Source organism: Nannospalax galili, unplaced genomic scaffold, assembly GCF_000622305.1.
Source record: "Nannospalax galili isolate Female #2095 unplaced genomic scaffold, S.galili_v1.0 scaffold356, whole genome shotgun sequence".
NCBI classification, from domain to species: Eukaryota; Metazoa; Chordata; class Mammalia; order Rodentia; family Spalacidae; genus Nannospalax; species Nannospalax galili.
The window spans coordinates 2,009,043-2,024,967 of record NW_008338126.1 but is presented as its reverse complement, the minus strand read 5'-3'; the positions used below and the strand labels follow the sequence as shown (position 1 = coordinate 2,024,967).

The window sequence follows — 15,925 nt, the reverse complement described above, 5'->3', positions numbered from 1 at the left end:
CTACAGAGATCCTGCCCTGTCTTGTGCTTTAAACATCAGTTCCCTTCCAGAGAATTGATCCTCTCTGAGAGAGCCTGTCAGGTGTTGGAGTGGGATTGTGGGCAGCCCTCTGCCGGTGTGCCCTCTGCCAGGACACACAGACTGGAGCTAGCCGGTTGTTATGGCTGACGAGAAGACCTTCCGCATCGGCTTTATTGTGCTGGGCTTTTTCCTGTTATCCCTAGGCACGTTTCTTATGAGCCACGATCGACCTCAGGTCTACGGTACCTTCTACGCCATGGGAAGCATCATGGTGATTGGGGGTGTCATCTGGAGCATGTGTCAGTGCTACCCTAAGGTATGGGGGCTAGGGGGCAGGAGGATAGACGGCTGGCATCATATCAGGCACCAATCCCTGGCCTTCCCTTCTGGACACCCTCTGTTCTCTCTGTCCTGGAAGCATCCCTCCCCTCATCCACCCATCTCTTATTGTGATTGACAAGAAGTCCCTGCATCTGGGCCTCAAGCTAGACATTATAGGGACACAGCAGGACCTGTGAAATGAACCCCTACTTGAGCAGAAGGTGATCAGCATTTACCATCCTCCAAACCGGTGCCCATGGCTCACCTCTACCCTACCCTGAGCTTTCTGTGCTTTCTGTAGTTCTCTTTCATTCTGCAGACTTGAAAGCAAAAGCCACTTTCCCTTAGCTAAGTCACAGCGCTAGGGCTGAGGCTCAATTTAAAGGGAACCCTGTTTGTGGGTGCTGAGAGCTCTGGCCCGTTAGGCATAATCGGTGTGGCATGCTGTCCTCTTTCAGAGCCTTAATGGCTTCCCAGCCTATAAGCCACGTAGAGATGAGGGAGCACTGGATGGGAGCCCCTTGCTCTATTTCTTGCCCTGTTCCAAGTTCCAAGGGTGACCTTTATTTTTCTGTTTGTAATCTGCGAAGTAAGGCCCCAAGTCTCAGTTCTATGGTTACTATGATGAGAGGGCGATGGAAAAGAGGCATATTTCTAACTGTAGTGTCGTGTTTAGATAATCAGCTGCTGCTGTTACTGTTCCCAATCCTCCCACAACTTCAAGGAGTAGACATGTCAGGAGTTGTACCCCTTCAGTGTCCAGAGGGGTTAGGTGATTCTTCCAAGGTCACATAGCTGGTCAGAGACAGACTCAGGGGAGACAAAGGAGAGCAACGTGGATCTAACCTGCGTTCTGTCTCTAAATGCCTGGGAGTTGTTGCTCAAGCCACTTCTTTCTCTGAGCCTCAGTTTCCTGAACTGTACAATGTGTGAGTCAGAAAGACAGAGTGGAAAAGGGGGGGATACTGAGGCCCTCGTTTGCCAGCTTCTTCCTCCCCTCCCCCTTTGGGGGTGCTCAGAAAGAGTTCTGAGAAGGGAGGGCAAGCCCCAGCCTCTCCCAGCCCTGCCTGCTCTGTGGCCAGCCCTAGGCTGTCACTTATGTCTGGAGCTTGGGCAGTCTGCACTGGTTTGGAGCCATTTACCCAGCAGTTTACAGTCAACTCACCTCTGTGTGAGCAATGTCCTGAGCAGAGGTCACCAGGAGAAGAGGGCCTTGGGGCCAGAACTACCGTGTCACCACCTGGAAAGGGTAGGGGCATAGGGTAGACTGCATCCTTCCCAGGGGTGGAGGGGCCAAGTGGCAGTGGGGAGGCTGGTGGAAAGAACAGGGCTGTATTAATGAGTAACTGTTGAAGGGTCACGTGCTCCTGTGTGGGGGAGGCAGCATGGCTGGTGGAAACCCACACCTCCTAGTGTCCCTCAGATCTAGATTCAAGCCCCTATGTCCTCTGCCACTTCTGTGACCTTGGCAGAGCACCCTTCTCCCCGTGCCTTACATGGTCAAGTGGGAGGAAGCAGAGGGGGCTGGTGGGGAGGGGAGGGAGTCTGACTTCATGCCTGTATGGAGCAGGTATGGAGGCCTCTTTCTTGGGTCTGTGTTGCTGGCACTGGGAGGTCTGTGGGGTGACTCAGGCTCTTATAGTCATCACACCGGATTCCAGTAAGGTAGGAGACATGTAAGGATGGAGATTCTTCCTCCCCTCGGTCTCCTCTCCTGGTTTTATTTGCCTGACCCATGGAAATACTCAGTAAATGGGAATATTGTGGATTGGGTGAGTAAGAAAATCAGGGAAGAGAACTATTAATTAGGATACAGGAGTGGGCAGCCAATACCAATATGAATTAAGTTCTCCTGATTTTGAGGAGTTGGGGACTTTGGGGGAGAGGCAGTTTTCTGCCTGATGAGGAAAGAGGCATGCTACGTAGAGCAGGTGAGCTAGGCTTTGTAGGTTAAGTAGAAGTTCATCAAGCAAAGAAGATGGGGAAGACATTCTAGAAGAACATCATGATCAAAGACAGCGTGGGAAGGGTGTAGGACAGTGGGACTCAGTTCCTGGGGGTTTAGAATGCTACATAAGGGATTCAACCTTACTGTTTATTTGATGGGACAAGAAAAGGACACATTCTGCTTTATAGGATCTGTGAGGTTAACATCAAGAAGGATGGTCTGGCCTCCTTTCTAACCTGATATTTACCTGGACTAAGGCAAAATTTGAACCCAGGCAGTAGGAGCTGAGGAGACTTTTCTAGTCCTCCACACATGGCGTGCCTGCTGTACTTAGGCTGGCTCCAATCCTTCACCATAGTCTTTGAATTTTGAAAGCACACCTGGTTAGATCAGATGTTCACCTGAGCCTCAAGCCTGGGCCAAGAGGGGAAATAGAGCCAGGGCAAATCTAGCATGTGAGGCACTAGGAGATGCTGAGCCTGAGAGCTGAGGTGGAACAAAAGAGATGGGAAAAGGGGATATCATGGTAGAGAGGGCAGAGCCTTGGTCCCACATCGCTCTCACTTCTGCCTGTTCTACTGGAGCTCAAGACCAGGACCTGGTGTTTGAAGGACCCATCCTCTCTGTGGGCATCCCTGTCCATGATTCCTCCCTCTAGGGATTGGTCGGTGTTCAGCCTGGACAAAATTCTAATGGATACTCTTCTGCTGATCACTCCTCTGGAGCACCTGTTGCTATGAATCAAGGCTGACTTCTTTAGTCTGATGTTCTGAGGGTCTGCAGGTCTGATTTCCCTTCTTAAGCTTCAACTTGGCCTATCTTTCCTACTCCTTTAGAAAAAGGACTTGTGTTTTAAGATGCTATCTCCTCTCCATCTCCTCCGGGCTTTTCATAACGTCAATGACAGCAGTCATGATTGTAATTGTGGTGATGATGGTGCATAGCCATGGTGATAATGGTGATGATGGCCATAGTAATGATGATGATGGCAATGGTAATGATGGTGGCAGTAATGGTGACAGTGACCATGATGGTGAGGGTGGTGGTGATGATTGTGATGGTGATGGTGATGGTGGCAATGGTGATAGTGATGATGATCCCGGCAATAGTGGTGATAATAAGGATGGAGGAGACCATGATGATGATGGTGTCTGGGCCATGAGATAATGAGGGAGAAGAGAAAGCTTCTAAGAAGCACAGGACATCTTTAATAAGGATGTAAGATGCTTAGATGCGTCCTTATTTCCATACACCTAGGGGAAGCTCCTCCATCCAAGGAGTCTAAGAGCTCCGTCACCATTGCGCCCCTCTCCCCACCATCACAGGGCTTTCCTGGCGCAGACAGTACTTCCCTCACTTCACTCTGTGGGAAAGGACAAGAAAGTACTGTTTATGAACTAGCCCAGCTCAGCAGGGACTCACCAGATGCTGCTTTGAAAATGTTCAATTGCAGCTAAAGAGATCGCTCAGTGGTTAAGAGCACTGGCTGCTCTTGTGGAGGGCCAGTTTTGATTCCCAGCACTCCCATGGAGGCTAACAGTCATTCATAACTCCAGTTCCAGGGGATCTGACACCCTCTTCTGACTTCTGCAGGCATTGAACAACATTAGTGCACTTACATACATGCAGGCGAAACACTCATACATATTTTTTTAAAAAAGCAAACAAAATTTGTTTAAAATTCAGCTGCTAGGGCCAGACTCGGGAGTCCAGTGGCTAAGTCTTCAGTAGAGCCAGGTTGTGATCTGTTGAGCAAGTGTGAGCTCAGAGAGTCCTCACAGCCACCTTGAGAGACAGGCAACGAGCCCACTTAAAAACCTGCAAAATATACAAACAGGATGCACTGTCTTAACCAGGGGTAAGTATGCAATTCTTCTGCGGCATTAAGTACATTCTCAATGTGGTCAGCCCAACTCCAAAATTCTCTCCATCCTAGGAAATGAAAGCTTTATACGTACTAAGCAACAGTTCCCCATTACTTCCCTCCTTACCACCAGGGAGATGCCAGTCTACTTCCTGGTATCCTAGGGTAGCAGAATCTTACAGTATTTGTGTTTCGGTATCTGGCATATTTCACCCAGCGCAATGTCTTCAAGTTTCATCTATGTAGTGTGTGTCAGAACTTTCTTCTGAAAGCTGACTGGTATGCCACTGCATATGTTCCCTGCCTTCTGTTATCCATCACCCATCAATGGACAGTGGATTGTCTCCTGGCTGTGGTGCATGGTGCTTCTCTCAACAGGGAGGAGCAGGTATTTCTTGGGGGTGGCCAGCTCTCATTATCCATAAGAACTTAAAGAGGCTTTTGGAGGAGAGATGGCCATCCTAGCACCCATAGCACAGACCTGGCAGAGAAAGATTCTCACCAGTCTCCAGGGCCCCAAAGACAGGGATCTTTCTGCCCTGTCTGGCTCCCTCTTTCATGGTCTGCCTTCCCACCAACCAGTGGCCACCCCTGGAACTAGGCTGTTTGATCTTGAAAGCTCAGGGACTTGGTGGACAGAACCACAGCTATCCACATCTCTGCCCCTGATAGCTTCTGTGTAGTGAATCACAGGACAATGACTTGCTTTTCACTCACCTATAAATATAGATGGAGCACTTGCTGCTGACACCTTTGGGAAATGATGGGCCTGGGTTCCAGGGCTGGGCGTCTCTGTCACTCATTGTTGCTGCCAGTTCCCAGAAGGGTGACAGTGACTGTCCTGTGAAAGAAAGAGAGTGTGGTGGAGGCAGAAGCCTAGTTCCATCCACTGGGGCTGTGCTCCAAGCAGGAACTACTTCATCAAGCAGAGGCCTTACTTCTTTCTCTCCCACCATGTGTAGAGAGGTTTCCCAGGTTCTGGGATCAGTGGTCAGGGGCATGTGGAGACAGCCAGCTCTAATCCTGCCCCTTTCTCTGCAGATCGCCTTTGTGCCTGCAGACTCTGACTTCCAAGGCATCCTGTCCCCAAAGACCCTGAGCCTACTGGAGAATGGGCTTGTGGAGGTAAAGAGGTAGGTGCAGTGGGCTCCTCAGCCTGCCCACACATCAGAAGGAGGGGCAGGGGAAGAAGAGGTAGCATCAGGAAGAGTGTTGCTGTCTTGTTTCTCTGTTCAGCTTTCTACATTGTCTTCCACTTACTGAGGAAACACTCAGAAATTATGGGTTGTTTCATATTCTCAGTTTATGCATTAAACATTATCATCCCCATTTTACAGATATGAAAACTGAGGCTCAGAGAAACATGAGCCTCAAACTTCACGGGGAATCAGTGATGGAGACAAGCCTAAACTCTGGTCTGACTTGGCCATAGCCTGCCTCTCTGGAGGTATCAAGCTCTGGTTCTGGCTTGGGGTATAGCCAAGAGTCCCCTGACTTTAGTTAAGCCCCTGAGCTGTGAACCCAAGCTCCAAAGGTCAGACTGCAGGCCCTGGAGCTATGGGGGCTCATAGCTACTTTGCTTTGGTGAGGGTAGCTGGTTATGCTGGCATTTTCTGCTCCAGACGCATAGGGCATCCCAGTGGGAACACAGTGGACACATCCTTGGTGGGCAGGGCAACCCCAAGCCTTGTCTCAAGGCCAATTGCAGGGGATGGACCACTGTGACAGAACCCTGGCTCAGGCCACCCTTGGTTCCTTCTGACTTGTCACCTTAGGCAGGGTCTAGTCTCTCAAGCACAGTTGTTAAGAACAGGCCCCCAGGGCCCCACACCACCAGACAGGGTCTGTATCAGTCTTGAGTTCAAGCCAGTTTCACTTTTTCCTCACAGCACCAGCTGGAGTTGAGGGGATAGAGGAGCTCCTTTCTGCGCCTGGCAGGCAAGATGCTCACAGTAGCTGTGGCTTGCTCTGTTGGGCATCCCAGCTGTGGAACGGGAGTCATGATTTCTGCCTTGAGGTGTGCTTCAGCAACCCTGCATGCTGATTCCGCCTCATTTTGCAGTCACACCCTGTGGTTACCTTGGAAGACATTAATTGATGTCAGCTTAGAGTCAGACCAGAGCCTCTGCCACTTAATTCACTCACTTAATTGGGCCTTGGCCTCCTCATCCATAACCTGGGTATAGTAATGCCCTCCCCGGAAGGTTTCTTGTGAGATCAGGGGCCCCATGTGCCCACAGTAGTCAGGACCCTAGTGAGTGATCCATGTCTACCTGCCTGTCTTCTCTCCCTGTGTCTGCTAGGTCCAGCCCCCAGCCCCCCTATGTCAGGCTGTGGGAGGAAGCTGCCTATGACCAGAGCCTTCCAGACTTCACCCACATCCAGATGAAGGCTATGGGCTATAGTGAGGATCCCCGGCCTCTACTGGCCCCTGAGCTGAAGCCAGGAGGCAGCAGTGGTGGGGAAGGTGAGCGTCACACCCCTCAGGCCTGGATGGAAGCTGCCGTGGTTGTCCACAGGAGCTTGGAAGAGAATGAGAGAGAAAGACCTCTCACTCAGAGCAGGTGAGTGGACAGGGCACAGGAATGGAGGTACTACCCAGTTCCAGGGCAAAGGAGGGAGGGCTGTGGGCCACAGTGGGCGACACTTGGGAGTGAGGACCAGGCAGCAGAGGGTGCAACTGTCACAGGTAAATAAGCCTGAGTTGGGGCTCCGGTGGACCTGGATGCAACCCTTTCTCCTTGGCTATAAAACTTGATGAGTTTCTGACTCTCCTGAGCCTTAGTTTCTCTAATGGGAATATCCATTTCCACTACACAGGGACAATACTTCAAGTGCCTGGCACGTAGTAGGCTATTCCTTTTTTGCATGCTTGTCATGAGCGGCAGGGACCCAGAGCTAGAGGGCTTGAATTCAAATCCTGGCTCAGCCTCTGACCTGCTTGGTAGTCTCCGGCAAGTTGGTCTCTGCTGCAATCAAGTTCCTGTTTATTTGTGAGCTGGGTCTCTGATGGCTCCACTCATTCACTCATTCCATCATTACTGTGCACCAGCTTCTTCCCAAGACTTCACTGGCCTCCAGTCTTCAGGAGCTCTCAGTCCAGTCAGGGAGGCAGACCAACAGCACAGAGGGACCTGCAGTGTGACACGGGCTGTGAGGGACCAGAGGAGACTCAATGCCTGGAGATGTGGATGAGCTACCTGGTTTATAACATAGCAGCCCTGTTGTTTGAGCACTTACTATATGCCAGGCACTGTGTGAAGTGCGTTGCACATACCACCTGCTATAAATCTCAGAAACAACCACAGGAGCCAAAGCTCCTATTGCCCCAATTTCCAGGGGATAAAATTGGAGGCTCTGCCAGGCCTTTCAGCTAGTGGGATCTAGGCCATGGCAATGTGACTCAGAGCCTTCCCTTGTCTTGTGGTCTTTGCCTCTGCAGCTCTCCAGCCTGTCCCCAGGGCCCTGCACCCTTGGCCTCCTTCCAAGATGACCTGGACATGGGGTCCAGTGAAGGCAGCAGCCCCCACCCATCCCCACCTGACAGGGAAGAGCCATACCACTTGCCACAGGTGCCCTGGGTCTACAGGGGCCCACTGGATCGCTTTCATGACTTTGCTCTGATTGATGACACCCCCACATCGGAAGATATGGCCCTGGAGGGACAGGTGCGAGAGACAGCTCTGCTTGACAACCAGCAAAAGTCCCCGAGGATGAAGGAGAAGGAGGTTATGGATGCAGATGTGGGGGAGCCAGAGCAGGAGGAGGAAGACCTGTACTATGGACTGCCAGACAGCCCTGGAGACCCCCTCCCTGACGAGGAGCTGGGCTTTGAGCCTGATGCCCAGGGCTGAGATGGAACCATTGCCATGGCCTAGCCTGGCAGCACTGCATACTCCATGTGACACCACAGGGTCTCAGTTTCTCATCTTCCATAAGGGATTGTCAAGTGAGCTGGTGAGCTAGACCATCTTAAGAACTGAAAGGGAAACACATGGCATTGATCCCCCTCAGTGACCCCCCTCAGTGATCTCACTCAGTGATCCCCCTCAGTGACCCCCCTCAGTGATCTCACTCAGTGATCCCCCTCAGTGACCCCCCTTAGGAATCCCCCCTCGGTGATCCCCTCAGTGACTCCCCAAGTGATCCCTGTCAGTGATCCCCCTCAGTGATCCACACACTTCCAGCCTTGGTTGTTCTGCTGACCTGCAGGTAGAATGATGTTTGCTAAGATCCTGTGCTGCAGTTGGGCCATCAGAAGCCCTTTCCACCCCCAAGGCTGACCTCTGGTGGAGCCCCTCCGTGGTGCTATCCTGGGCCCCTGCTACCTTATGGAGGCCTCTTGGGGCCCCATGCCTACTCAGTTTTGGTCTTCTTGTGGATAATGTAACCCATCCCACTCTGACTGGTTTCCTGGCTCAGTCCCTCCTGGGGCCTCCGCTCTGGGGTTCTGAGATCCTCTATGACTGATCTCTGCTAATCTACTGACCTTACCTCTGGTCAGTGCCTGATTCCCTCTGTTTTTGTAGCTGGCCCAACCCATGCCCATTCCTTGCTCAGGCCGTCTTCCTCCAAGGCCCCTTGTGCTAAGTGAATTCATGCTCATTTTTACCTCCTGGTCAAAGTGACCCTCTTCTACCAGCTTTGGAAGATGTTCCATCTCCTGGATGACAGAGTCCCTTCTGCACTCCCTGTGGGGATTGTGCAGTCATTGTTGGGACCTGCTACTTGCCATAGCCCAGGGTTACATCTTGACCTTGCTCATCTTAGTCTCCCTGGTTCAGAGGCAGTGACCCTCCAGCATTTGCAGAGCTCAGCAGATCCGGGACCTTTGCAGACAGTGTCACCCCACCAACTTTGACACTTATGACCCTTAGTTCTCTGGCACTCACTTTTCTAAATGGCCTTTAAACAGTCACAAAGCGGGACAAAAAGCTGGCAGAGTAACCCAGCAGTAGCCAGCAGAACACTTGATCATAATCTTAGAGTGTGCAAAATGAAGTTACTGGCTTAATTCTACTTGATGCTCCTCGCATTTACTGAACATCTGCTATGTGCCAGGCACTCAGCTGGGAGAGATATGAATTCCTTATATGGCCCTTTACCCCAAAGAGCTCACAATCTAGTGAGTTTTCTGTCTTGTAAGTTAGGGGCAGGACCTATGCCTGAGCTGGGCTTTGGGTACAGGTTGGGGCTCCTGGCCAAAGGAAGGAGTTGCCCCTGGTGCTGGGTGAGAAAGGCACAGTCTACACTGTCTCCCCTTCTGGGACATCTCTACCTCTTCAGTGAAGATGCAGACCAGGTGTCCTAGGCCCCAGCCGTGGGCAAAGGCTGGTGCTGGGTGAGAAAGGCACAGTCTACACTGTCTCCCCTTCTGGGACATTTCTACCTCTTCAGTGAAGATGCTCTACTGATGCATCACAGACCAGGTGTCCTAGGCCCCAGCCATGGGCAAAGAGAAATGTACCATGCTGCTGCACCCTGCTGGCCCAGGCAGGGACTCCTGTGGGCCACATCAGACACAGCTCCCGAACCAAGGACCCCAAATAAAAGCGTTCTCAACTTTGAAAGGTCACCTTTATTTGCCTGCAAATTGTTTTCTGTAAAACTGCTTACTCCCTTCCGGGCAGAATAAAATGAGGCTTCATGCTTGGCTAGCACTGAGGGGCCCCTCTGAGAAGGGAGCAGTGGGCAGAGCGAAGTGGCCATGTGGGGCCACTGTGGGGAGAGACCTCCACACCTGGAACCATAGCTGTAGGGGACTTAGACACCAACAGGAACCTCTGGCTGTCAGCCATGGGGTAAAGGGAAGCCAACTCTGTCCCAGAGGGCCTACAGGTGACTCCCGCACCTGCTGTGAAGTGAGAGGACCACACCCATGATCTGTCTGGAATGAGCCTGCTCGCATGCATGTTTTCACTGAGGAACATAGCCACTCACTCAAAGCCAGCCCATGGCATAGGTGGGGAGCAACCTGGGGAGCCAAACTTGATCAGAGAAAGGATATACTAGGTGATTGGGGCTTCTGTCAGGTGGTTGAGAGGGCTTACGGGAGCAAGATTTGGACCACTTTGGACAAGATCAAGATTCCTATGATCTGGTGTCCTGCTGGCCTGGAAGGGGAAGCATCTGGACAGAAGAAACAATGCAGAGCAGCAGCGGTCATCCGGAGGCAGTTGTGGGGTTGTGGTGTCTGACCCTCTTGTGGCTTGGTCACCATACACTTTTCCTGCGCCACCTTGAGGCCACCTTTGGTGTTTCCTATCTTGGCCCTTCCCAATCCACATCAACCTCTGGAACTTGTGGGTGATGGGCAGGTGTGGGTGGAGGGGAGGGCACTGTGGATTTCCATAGGGAGGAAGGGCCTGCAGCTTTGTGAGCATGGGGAGGAGGAGCAGCAGCTCACTTCCTCTTACTCTGGCCGTCCCCAGCTCTCTGCAGCCACCATGCTGGACCAACCACTGGGCCTTTCTCCCCTGTCTGGCAGATTCTCAGTATTGGGGGACGCCTACACCACTGAGTGTCCTTCTAGATGGCTAATGGGATTGGAGGCAAGTAAGGTGCTCACGGAGGCCTTGGGTGGCCAGAAGAGACTGTAGGAGCAGGGTGAATGTTGCACCCAGGATTCTAGGGTCTAGCCCCAGGCTTCAGTTCACATGCCTGGGCAGAAAGTCCCGCTGTTTACTTTCTTTGTCTGACTGGGAGTTTCCACTCTGGGAGGAAAGTCCCTCTGGAGTGGTGGCAAGGGCAGGCAGGATCCTGGGGGCCCTGAGCTCTGACATGCTGATGGCTTGCTGTGGCCTGGGCACCTTGCAGTCCTCCTTACATCTGTCCCTTCTCTCCACATGATTGTGTATAATGGGACAACACTGCACTTCCATTCTGAGTCCTTGGGCACACTCAGGCCCATTGCCCCATTTGGTCCTCAAAGCAGGCCTGGAGGGGGGCAGTCTATTGACCCTATTTACCAATATCCTAAATCTCACACTCTGAAGTACAAAAATTCCGGGGTTTGCGCTTAGCCTCTGTCAGGTCCTTGCTGTTTGGACTGGACAAGTCATTGTCTGCCTGATTCTCAGTGTCTGCATTTCTGCAGTAAAGAGAGTTCCTATGGTTGGGGCTGTTGGCACATTTGCAAGTACTCAAACTGTCGAACTTCCTTCCCTTTCTGGGTCCCAGTTTTCTCATGTCCGAGGTGGGAATCAGCTGTGTCCACTTATCAGCAAGTCAAAAGGAGAGTGGTGTTGGCAGGGAGGGTATGGGAAAACCCCACAGTGGGTGGAGTTTGAGCATTGTGTGCCAGAGGTGTTCTCACAGCAGGTGACCAGGACCTAAGCGTGGATAAAACACCTCCGGAGGGAGAGAATGGGTAGGGAGGTTGCCACAGGAGTGAGGAAGAGCCAGAGGGCGGGCAGGAGGCCTGTACCTGGCAGATAGATGGTGCGTAGTGACCCAGTTCTGCACATCACTCAGGGTTCGTGCATGCTTCCCAAGCCTCCTCTTACCAAGTGGAACTTCCCACCAGCTCTGAGGTTGCAGCGGTGGAGTCCTTCTTGTCTGTGCTTGTTCTCTGGGTCACCTGGTCCACATGTAGTTATAAGACTCAACAATAGACCCTTGCAGACTGCCTGAGAGTGCCTAGATCTGGCCTCTGCGTGGTGGTGAGCTTCCCAAATCCTAGATCAGTGCCATGCACATCCCCCTACCACAAGCAGCCCCTCCCACTGCTCCAGGGCTAGGTTTCTCTGCCCTTCAGAGAAGGGGACCAGACGTTTGCAGACTTCCTGAGAGTGCCTGGATCTGACCTCTGCATGGTGGTGAGCTTCCAAAATCATGTAGTGCACATGCCCCCACATTGGGACCATCTGCAGTCCATCCCACTACCCCAGAGCTAGACTTTCTTTCTCTTTAGTTGGGGCCCAGACCTTTTCAGAATACTTGAGAGCACCTAAATTGGGCCTCCCCTTAGTGAGCCTCCCAAATTGTGTACAGCTGAAGGCTACATAACAAGAAACAGTGCCAGACAGGAGAAAACTTCCTTTGAGTTGTTGGCCAGGGTAGTTCAAGGGACTCTCAAAATTACACAAGTGATTGCCATAGCCCTTGATGACCTCCCAGAACTTGATGGTAAGACCCTATTGCTGAAGACAGGACACACTGTGGACACATGATGTAGAACAGTGGAGCTGGAACTGACCTGGAAGCCACCTCCCCTGAAGGCTAGCTCTCATAGCTTTGGAGAGCGCTATGCAAGCTGTTAAGGGAGAACATCAATTGATGGCCCAACCCCAGCTTCAAGGCCTAAAAACCACATCGATGACCAGCTCAGCAAACGACACTGGTGCAGTAGTGGCACTTTTATCTTAGGGGTAATCAACAACTACCTAATTATACTTAAAGCCCACACAATGGGAGGAAACCCATGTTTGTACTGTAAACCTAGTCAAATATACATAGTCGGAGAGGTCATAGATCTTAGAGAAAACTTCAAGACTGTCACATCCCTAGACAAATGTAATCTCTTACTATGTGCAAAATATGGATCCTTAAATTTACAGACAAGTATCTTAGTCACCACCCATCAAAGAAGCTTCTTTTTCGACAGAGATTATTACAGAGTTTCACAACTGTTCATACACAGAGATTGTCTGTGAATTGCCCAAGCCTAAGTGGTACATCTGTGATGTAACCTCTATACCTAAGGCTCAGGGAACATAGAACATGGGATAAAAGAGAACACTAATGCATCTTTCAATTCTCATCAATGAAGCTCCCTCATGCAACAGAGGGCCAGGAACACAAAAGGCCACACATGGTCAAAACATAGAGAATAGGAGTCTGCAGAGTGTGGGTCCTTGGACAGGACTCCTATATTAAAATCCACCCACCCAGGGCTCAGGAACCATTGTGGAAGAACGGGCAGAAAGATTGTAAGAGCCAGAGAGGAGGTGCACGACCATATGGAAATAGGGTCCTACAGGCTCCGGGGACGCTTCTCATATGAACCTACAGCAATGGTGTCAGCATACATAAGAACCATGCAAACTCAAGTAGAAAAAACCCCAGCAGAGAACTGTGGAAATGGACTGCAGGCCTCAATCTTAGTCAGAGGATTTTTGGCAACTAATTACTGCTTCAGGGTGAGGAAGAGCTGATCTTAAAGGGAGGGACTCTAATAGGCTGATTAGACCTCAGTGGATGAACTTGTATTGAGGGACATCTGGGGACACTAATTTGACATGAGACGCTTTAATGCAAGTGACAGGATGTATGAGTTCCAGTGTGGGGAGGGGACTATGGGTGGTACCAATGAGGAAGTGGATATAAAGTTGGGTAAGATGTTCTCTATACACAAAATTCAATAAAATTTTTTTTAAAAGAACAGAAGGAAATCTATAGATTACATAAGGCTGAGTGAGCTAAACAGGCAAATTATAAGAAACTTACTTGAATATTGATGGAAGCAAAGCAATTCAGAGCATTTGAACAGAGCCTAGATAGTTGATACTGTTAGGAAGAATTATTTTGTTTTAGATGTGCTGATGGTATCGTCACAGTTGGCCCTCGAGATGGCTCCTAATGCACATGCTCTTGTGTAGTCCCCTCTGAGGGTAAATCAGGGCTGGCCTCTGTAATCAGCGAAATTTGGCTGGAGTGTGGAGTGTGTCTTCAAAGCTGTGCAGGTTCCTTCCGGTCTCTTGGGGAAGCCCCCATGTTGTGAAGACTCAAGCAGGCAATGGAGAGGTCCATGTGGAAAGGAACCAACTTGCCATGCATGTGAGAGTCACTTTGACATGCCTTCAGGTGCCTGACCCAGCAACCTCATGAGCGATCCTGAGCATGAACTGTGCAAACAAGACACCCCTGAATTCCTGACCCAGAGAAACCACAAGGAGATAAAAAAGGATTATTGCTTTATGTTATCCAGCCAAAAAAAGCAACTTTCTCATATATGGTTAGATTTATGTATTTGCTTTTAAAAATCATTTTCTTTTGCATGGATGGCTAGACAATTAATTCCTCTTTAAGAATTTTAGAATGGGGCTAGGTCAGTAGTTAAGTTAGTTGAGTGCTGGCCTAGCATGTATGAGTCCCTGGGTTCAATCTCTAACACCACAGAAATGTGGTGAGGTAGCATATGCCTGTAATTCCAGGACTCATTTGAGAGGGGGAAAGAAGAGGATCAGTTCAAGGTCATCCTGGGATACATGAGCCATTGTTTCAAAAAAAAAATAAAAATGAAAAAAAAGAAGACCCAACAATGCATCTGCCCCTCTGTGCCACCCTATTCCACTTCACTCATAACCTGCAAGGTTGTATTGTCCCCAGTGGCAGGAAACTGAAGCTCTGAGAGGCTGAATCACTTTGCTTATCTTTCCCGAGGAGGGCTAAATGGAGTTAGGAGATCCAGCTATGAGGTCTTCCACTCCCTGGAGTTGCTCTGACCCCAGTGCACACAGAAGAAAGATAAAAATCAACCAGCCAGGCCACACAGAGCGTCCACCTGTGCCTTGCCTTCTGCTGTGCTGAGGGAGACACACCTCTTCCCCAACACCTTCCGTGTCTCCCTTTTGTGTAGGATAAAGGTCGGATTCTTCAGCCTGGCTTCCAGGCCCCTCATCATCTGACCACTAGTGCCCTTCCTGTTGAATCATCCACTATGTCCCCCATGCCCAGCACTATGTATTCCAACTTTCATGCCAACCTAGGCTTGGGTATTCCTGCTCCTGGATGCCCTTCTCTTCCAGCCCCCTCAAGGCCTGGCTCAAATTCTACCTGCTCCCTGGAGCCTGAACCCACTCGCTCTCTCTTCCAGGTCAGAATCCATCCCTTCTCCACCCTGTCCTTAGAGCCCTATTAAACTGTTTATGGCTCTGTTTTCTGTACTTGCTAAGGCTGGATGAGTGACTGCCTGTCTGCAACTGAGCGGGAGGTCTTTAGGAGACACGGCTTCTTCCTCTTGCCTTTCCACCCTTTTTGCTTAGTGACAGCAAGGGGCAGCAGTGTCAGTAGAACAGAGTAGAGCTGGATGGAGCCATATGTCTACTATGGAAGGTCTAGAACTCTGGGTAGGGGGAGCAGTGACTTCAGAGTATCAACCCTGTATTGAGGCTGAGTGCCCACCTTGTCAGCTTTGAGACTGTGATTGAGAGACTTAACCCCTATGGATTTAATTTCCTTATCTATAAAGTGGGGTCAGCCTCAGAGGCACACTAAAGATTAGATGTTACTCTATATAGGTATGGAGCAGGTGGTATGGGCACAATGCTTGTGAGCCCTCTCCTTGCCATTTATATTTGTTATCTGCAGAGATGAATGACTGTGCACAGAGTGTAGATATCAGGGACCAGTATAGGTTTTGGGCTGGCATCCAGACTCTGTCACCAGAGCCTTCAAACACAGGCGGATGGACCCAGTAAGCCAGAATCACCCCAGGCTACACTTTAAATAAGCAAATCAGTGACTGAAGCATAGAGGACTTATCCAAGTCCAACTGGATTATCAAGGACTTAAACAGGGAAAAGGAAGGGACAAGGGCTCTCAGGCAGAGGGCATGGTAAAGGTCAGCTCTAGGCAGGGAAGCAAGGGGTGTCCGCAGAACCTCAGGAGACTGTCATGCCTGGAGTCACAGAGGTCAAGGTCAGATAGGGAAGCCTTTTCGGGGGGGCAGGGAGACATGGTTTCCCTGTAGCCCCAGCTGGCCTGGAATTCTTAGGATGGCCTTGAACTCACAGAGATCCACCTGCCTCTGTTTCTCAAGTACTGGGACT

At 50.6% G+C, this 15,925-nt stretch overlaps 1 protein-coding gene across 1 annotated transcript; it reads left to right on the top strand.

The window, feature by feature from the left end:
* The first annotated feature begins 160 nt into the window (after positions 1 to 160).
* On the top strand, positions 161 to 8,008 carry Bsnd (barttin CLCNK type accessory beta subunit). Its single transcript, XM_008832982.1, has 4 exons — positions 161 to 337; positions 5,196 to 5,287; positions 6,464 to 6,718; positions 7,597 to 8,008. The coding sequence occupies exons 1-4, from the start codon at positions 161 to 163 to the stop codon at positions 8,006 to 8,008; spliced, it is 936 nt and encodes a 311-aa protein (XP_008831204.1).
* The last annotated feature ends 7,917 nt before the right edge of the window (positions 8,009 to 15,925 follow it).

Coding starts and splice junctions, on each gene's coding strand:
- Bsnd (XM_008832982.1), top strand. CDS start 161: ATGGCTGACGAGAAGACCTTCCGCATCGGCTTTATTGTGCTGGGCTTT. Junction 338..5,195: donor TGTGTCAGTGCTACCCTAAG/GTATGGGGGCTA, acceptor CTTTCTCTGCAG/ATCGCCTTTGTGCCTGCAGA. Junction 6,719..7,596: donor AGACCTCTCACTCAGAGCAG/GTGAGTGGACAG, acceptor TTGCCTCTGCAG/CTCTCCAGCCTGTCCCCAGG.